Source organism: Colobus angolensis, unplaced genomic scaffold (assembly GCF_000951035.1).
Source record: "Colobus angolensis palliatus isolate OR3802 unplaced genomic scaffold, Cang.pa_1.0 Scaffold41, whole genome shotgun sequence".
NCBI classification, from domain to species: Eukaryota; Metazoa; Chordata; class Mammalia; order Primates; family Cercopithecidae; genus Colobus; species Colobus angolensis.
In genome coordinates this window covers 2,463,892-2,471,179 of record NW_012117488.1, presented here as the reverse complement: position 1 = coordinate 2,471,179, position 7,288 = coordinate 2,463,892, and the positions used below count along the sequence as shown (strand labels likewise).

Sequence of the window (7,288 nt, the reverse complement as noted above, 5' to 3'; positions counted from 1 at the left end):
GTTGTATATCTGTGTAGAATAAAAATGGTCTAAGTCAATGTCATCAGTCCATGGCTTTATAGACACCATCTTCTAGTCTAATCACTCATCTGTTTTTACCCAGTGCTCATATTGTGGGAAAAGTGTAGGGGCACAGAACAGTGAACACTTTTGGGAGTGTTGGAATCATTCTCTATTAGAATTATATTATTATACAAAATGTTGGTGAATCAGTCTGGATTTGGTCATGGAAACAAAGCCACCATCAATCATTATGGAAAGAAAGTGTTTCATGTGGGAATTTTAAGTATATAGGACAAACAGGATGTAGGAGAGCTGGGATTTTAAGGTCTGATAAGGGAACATTTGGTGGGATAAAGAAATAGTGACCAAGTACTTCAGCCTAAAGAGACTTCTTAGAAACCTATCAGGCCCATATTTTCTTCTCCCAAAAGGCAAAAATAATACTTAAGTTATCCTCACCAGTAGATTTGGCTACAGAAATGAATAACCCAATTTTTAATCTATTCAGCTAGTCTCACCACTGCTACCTGAAGAGCTACCTGAGAATCTTGGAGACACAACTGAACACTAATGATAATCTCTTAGATTATAGTTGGGGATATTACCAAGGATGTGATTTACCCAGAAGGATTAACTCTAGCAAAGCAGCTAGATCAGGAAGGTTACTGGGGTCTGAGTTTGGACTATGCCCTGCTTGGAATGAATATATGGTCAGAAATCTTTCTTGTACTGTTAATAGAATGACCTGGTCCACTGGCCAAACCATCAGAGCACAGCAAAAATCCCAAACTCCCTTGCTCATGTGGTCCTAGACAACGATATTGTCTTAGACTCTCTCCTTGCTGTACAGGGTGATGTTGGTGCTGTTGCTAACATTTGCTGCTGCACCTGGGTAAATACATGCAGCTAGATTGAATTGGAAACATCTACGATCCTAAAGTTAGCCAAATCTCTGAAAGGGAGACTTCAAAAAGCCTCCTGGCTGGACTTCCTGGCTTGAATGTACAATGCCCACCTATTTTCAGCTGGCTTTTGTCTCTAGTCTAGGATGTCTTCTGTGTTCCATCCTACAAATCGTAATGATCCTTCTATTTGGGCTAATCATTTGGGTACTCTTTCAAATTGTTCTAGCCTGTTATTTTTTTGTTTGTTTTGTTTTGTTTTGAGATGGAATTTCACTCTTGTTGCCCAGGGTGGAGTGCAATGGTGGGATCTCGGTTCCTTGCACTTCCTCCTCCCGGGTTCAAGCGATTCTCCTGCCTCAGCCTCCCGAGTAGCTTGGATTACAGGCATGCGCCACCACGCCCTGCTGGTATTGTATTTTTAGCAGAGATGCGGCTTCTCCACGTTGGTCAAGTTGGTCTCAAACTCCCGACCTCAGATGATCCACCTGCTTCGGCCTCCCAGTGTGCTGGGATTACAGGTGTGAGCCACTGCGCCCAGCTCCTCTAGCCTGTTTTAACAAGTATCTGCAAGAGACTTGGATCATGCTGACCTAACCCAGAGACTTTAAATTTACTCCAGACAGGAACCAGAATCAACATAACCTAGGAGACTTTGATTAGAATCTAACAGGTACCTGAGTGCCTTTTGTAAGTAAATGGCTCTAGTTGCTCAATTGGCCACTGCTGTGCCACCAGGGTCCCTAGAAGAGACCACATAAACCTGAAGCACGTAGCTAATCACTTCCATGCTGGGATGAAATGCAATGCTGTCTGCCAACAAGTTTGAGCCCATCTTTCAAGATGCATCCTGAGTGGCTAACTGGGGCTACATTTAAAGTTGAACCAAGGGGCCATTTGCTAACAAGGGGTCACACACGTGTTCTGAGGTCACCCAAAACACATACCTTATTATTTTGGGGCTTTTCAGCTCCCTTGCCTCTGCCAATCAGGGCTCAGTTGTATTGACCAATTAGAACTCAGCTGGGTTGACCAATCAGAACTAAGTGGGTTTCGAGTTTTAATTCTCAATTGAATGAACAGACCTGTCTGGGAACCTGCATGGGAACTTTGGCTATAAAACCTGAGCATTCTTTCTGTTCTCTGGAAGAAATAATGTTTAAGTTGTTAACACTTTATGCATTTTCCTAAAATTGAATCAAACAACTCCTTCTGAAACATAACATTGATATCAGGGAGGTCGTACAACACCGTGCTAAACAATTTTATTCCTCTAACCAAGGTCCGTGCCATAATCAACAGGAAGTACTAGAGTGCTTGTCGTCCATTCTCCCTCAAGATTGAGAAATGAACAATGAAAAAAAGGGGATTTGAAGTGCAGAATCAGCCCAGTGTGGTTCAAGTTTGTGTAATAAAATAATGCATTGTTTTACAGTTGCCACGGACTCCTGGTTTCCAGTTATGTTACCTGGGCATGCCCACACACACTCAGCATGCAACCACGGTGGAACCTAAGTGCTTGGACAAAGGAGCAGGGCTGATTTAAGAAGGAGACACCTCAGGGCTTAATCTGTGATCTGATCAGATCCAGGCCTGACATCACCTCATGGCACAATGCAGTCAGATCACACCTCATTACCCTCTGTCTATAAAACCTGTGGCAACCCCCAGATCTGAGAGACAAATTTGAACATTTCCCCCATCTCCTTGCTAGTCGACTAAAAATAAACCTTTCCCTCTACAAAACCCTTGTGCTTCCTTGTTTGGCTTTCCATTGCAATCAGGCAAACGGCCTCCATCGGTTTAGGTAAGGAACACTGCCAAGACTCAAGGAGCTACCCGGCAGCACTATTTTGAGAGCCCAGCCCCCATCAGACTGTGGCCTGCTCTGGGGCCCAACAGCCCCAGCATCTCCACATCCCTGGAGCCCTGCTGACATCTCTTCATTTCCATCCAGCGGGCTGCAACTTTGTCCCCTGGGCTGAATCCAGTGGTGCAGTAGGGAACAGGCAGTGCACCACAGCAGGGAGGCTGCCCCCTGGACAAAGGGAGCCCAAATGCACACTCCTCAGTTTCTGAAAGCCACTTGCCTGGGGCCACTGCCACTGACAGCAACCCTCTCAACCTTCCACCCAAAGCAGGGCCACCAAGCATCTGCATGTGCCTCCAAAGGTTCTGGAGCTGGTCTGCCCAGACACTGTTCTGTGTCCTGAGGACAGGCTCTCACACCACCCACCACGCAAACATGCTGCCCAGGGCCTGGGGATTATGCTGCCTCAACTGTTGCTGCAGGTGTGTGCACACAACATCAGGAAGTCTGACAGCAGGCCCAGGTCACCTGCTACTGGGACCCAAGCATGCCATCCAGGGGGCTGGTGATTGCCCCGGCCCCACTCACCGTAGCCTGCACCCTTGCACACCATTGGAGGGCCTAAGGACAGGAAAGCAACATGCCTCCCTGGAGAAAGCTTGATTCTATTTTGGCATCTGTTAGAGAAAAGTACTAAACCAAGTCAGATGGTTTGGAATGTGGTATATATCTATATATATTTAGATGGAGTCTTGCTCTGTTGCCTAGGCTGCAGTGTAGTGGCGCGATCTCGGCTCACTGCAAGCTCTGCCTCCCGGGTTCACGCCATTTTCCTGCCTCAGGCTCCCAAGTAGCTGGGACTACAGGGACCTGCTACCACACCCGGCTAATTTTTTTGTATTTTTAGTAGAGACAGGGTTTCACTGTGTTAACCAGGATGGTCTCGATCTCCTGACCTCGTGATCCGCCGGCCTCGGCCTCTCAAAGTGCTGGGATTACAGGCTTGAGCCACAGTGCCCGGCCGGAATTTGTTCTAAATATTAATGCTACCAAACTGGTGAGGAAGTCACTGAATTTTGCTGATTTTTCATTTTCTGATGCTTTATTGATTAACAAAGAAACCGTTATTTGCTTTTGAAGGCAGAGTTATTCTTTTCTACTGTGAAGTTACTTCAACTCATAAAAATGTATTTTATTTACACCTTTGTAGCAATGGAGTTTGGAAGAAAATATAAAGCGTATCTACATGAACGTTTCATCTAGTATTCTGTGGTCTCACCTGGTCTTCTATGAAGTTTCAGTTCAACGAAGAAACAGTGCTCGGCAGCCCCACGCTCTATTGTGAAAGGAGGCATTTGCCATGTGATTGGATCAGAGGTAGTTCAAGGTAACAAAAGGCCTCAAAGCAATTAGGAAAGACAGGATTATTAATGTGGATTTAATGGCATTAGTTGCTTCCCTGCTTTTTTTCTTACTGTGTTCTTTTGAATAACCACATTTTTTTTCAAGATTCTAATATATATAATTTCATCCACATGATTTTTATACATGTGAGTAACACAAGGCAGGTATATAAAACTTTGACCAATGTTTCTGTAAAACAGAGTTCCGCAAACTATGGCTTATGTGTGCCACCCGGTTATTGAAAGTAAAAATTGATTGGAACATAGCCACATCAATTGGTTTTTGTATTTTCTACAGCTGCATTTGCACTACATGCAGAGCTGAGTACTTCAGACAGAGACTGCATGACCTGCAAAGCCATAAATTGTTACTATCTGGTATTTACAGAAGAGATTGCCAACCATTGCTATAAAGACTAAAACCTTATTTTCTGATAAAAAGAACTGCAAAAAAAGAAAATCAGAAATAAGAAGCCTAGTGAAATACATTGTATTTTTAGTTCAAAAATAATTTTTAATTGCTGTAAGAAACATCAGTCACTTTCCTAGGACTTTTGACACATGAGATAAAGTCTACACATACTAGGTAAACAAAAGAGCATTATTAAATGGGTCAAAAATGTCAAAAAACATCCCATATTCTCTTCTGGGGAAACTCAGCAAGATTTCAAGTATGAGTGTTAAGAATTAGAAAAGACTAGCATAAGCTTTAGCATTCTAAACAATAAGTAACTGAATTAATTTCAGTTTGGCTACACATCATCTTTTAAAGTCCATCTTTGCAAATTATACATTGCCATAAATACAGTGTGTATTTGACATTATGTAACTTTGCTTAATCCAGTGTCAATTGTCTAATGGTCTAAAGTGTCCCATTGAAGTTATAATCTGGATGAATTGAACAAGAAGAAAAGCTTTCTTCTTTAGCCCATTTTTTTATCACTCAATTCCTAACCCTGCCCATGGTTTCTTCCACCTTCCTCTGGAGAACATCAAGAGACTCCAGATCTCTGTATAAGGTGGTTTGCTTTAGCTTGAAGTCATCAGGGAGGATAATACATGGGCAATGTCCAGAAATCACACTATTGCTCATAGACTGTGTAGCCTTGATCTAATGGATAACTGTACATTGTCTTCACTAAGAAGCTAAGGTGGTTGTCTTTGATATTGGGACATTGTAGACTTGGCCAGATCAATGCCCAAATATTTCCCAAGACTTTACCTAAGACTCTGCTCAGTATCCATTTGTCTACTGCTGGTCATCTGGAAGAATAAACTTCTCCTGAGTGGTACCAGCTTATGAGATTTCCTGAGTTGATACAGAGGTAAATGCATTTTTGTTGCACAATTTACAGTCTTTTTTTTTTTTTTAAAGAAAAAACATGATTTTGATCACTGTACTGCATGCCTTTATAATTTTGGTGTTACAATGCAAGATCTAATTGTTAGCAAATGTAGTGACGCTTGTTTCAAATTCTAAAATTGTTTCAATTATGCCTTGGGTAGGGGTGACAGGAAGGCTCTGGTCTTTAGCTTATGGTACATGTCCTTCGTTGTCTCATTTTCTTCTGGAGATCCTGTATCTCATTTTGCATTTTTCTGCTTTCTGTTTGAAATCCCTCTTTAAGCAGTCGCTCCTGTTCCTAAAAAGGGACAAACGGAGGCTGAGTAAAGTGTAGCATCAGGCAAATTGAAATATTCTATCTGGTTTCCACATTCAATGATTTGTTATTTAATTTTCTCTCCAAATATTCTCTAGCCTTAATTTTCATTATACTTTTGCTTGGGCATCCAGGCTCAGGATTTCTTCTCCTGGGAATCCTTCAGCTAAGAGAGAGTTTCAGCTTATACATTTTGCTATGTTTGATGAACCTAAATTACTAGCCTTGATTTTTCCCCCCATTAATTGTATACAGCTTGGTGGGCAGTTTTGATCATATGTTTGGCTTCAACTCTTATCTATGCATTCTTTTACATACCTACCTATACATATGCTATTTGTCAGGCTCACGACTATGCCACAGGTCATGCTGAGGTTGGGAGGGTGTGGGCGGATGAGCAGAAAGACCATTCGGGGGACCATAGGCAGGTGAATATGATTTTATTCGGCAGCAGCTCTTATCAACAGCTTTCTCGCACTAGCTGTCTACACTGTCTGCCCTGCCTTGGCTGCTTAGTCCCGCAGCCCCCCACATAGCTATGCAGCTGGCTCTCCCCTGCCTTCAAGGTCAGCAGCTTAACTCTTTCTCTCTCTCTAGGCATGAGTGGGCTGAGCTGTGTCCTGGTTCCCCTCTGTCTGTCTGCAAAGATGGACAGCTTTGGCTTTCTCTTTGGGCACCAGCACCTGCACAGTGTCAACAGGGAATTATACCTTTTATAGACAATGGTGGGTTACAGCCAAGTGATGGCCTTCCCTATGTTATGGCTATGGTGGTGAGCTTCTCTGTGTTATGTCTGCATGGCTATGATGACAAGTGGAATTACACGCCTGTGCTCTAGACTCATGGAGTCACGCAAGGTGTAAACATCGTACTTTGGCTTATCCTTGATCAAAGCACAGTCATGCTCCTTACACTATTATGTATATGACATAACACAGAAATAAGCAAAGTATCCTCAAAATCTCATAAGGTATATGAATCATGCATTAGGAAATTTGATCTAAGCTGCCACACCTTGCTGTCAGGGGTAGCCAAAGATAGGTAAGAAATCCGAGTGCCAGACTGACCACACTGAGTTTCTGCACATAGCTCACAACTCAAAACGAACTGAGAGCAGGACATAAAAAATGGTCAGAATTAGCAGAGTGTCACACAGGTGTGAGGGTTAGGAGCCTTTCTGCTCATAAAGGTTTTCATAAATTTAATTTCCTACTAGGTATCACAGAAAAAAATAATCATTGTGGATTCCACTAAGTGATGAAGACAGCTCCGATGTATTTACTAGCTGTGTGAACTTAATTATTTATTCTTTTTGGAATGTTTGTTTCTTCTTTTAAGTAATAAGGATACAGTTCTTTCTTCCTATGGTAGTAAGCAAGAGATACAGATTTTTCTTTTTTTTAGATGGAGGCTCGCTCTGTTGCCCAGGCTGGAGTGCAGTGGCACGATCCTCGGCTCACTGCAAGCTCCGCCTCCCGGGTTCATGCCATTCTCCTGCCTCAGCCTCCC

General features: G+C 42.8%; 1 protein-coding gene across 1 annotated transcript in view; it reads right to left on the bottom strand.

Moving 5' to 3' along the window:
- Window positions 1-4,616: 4,616 nt before the first annotated feature.
- The window catches only part of GBP1 (guanylate binding protein 1, interferon-inducible), a 14,931-nt gene continuing 12,259 nt past the window's right edge, over window positions 4,617-7,288 (bottom strand). Inside the window, exon 11 of the mRNA XM_011956051.1 lies at window positions 4,617-5,761. Coding sequence (XP_011811441.1) covers window positions 5,648-5,761 — 114 coding nt within the window. The 3' untranslated portion in view covers window positions 4,617-5,647. The remainder of the gene's footprint in view (window positions 5,762-7,288) is intronic.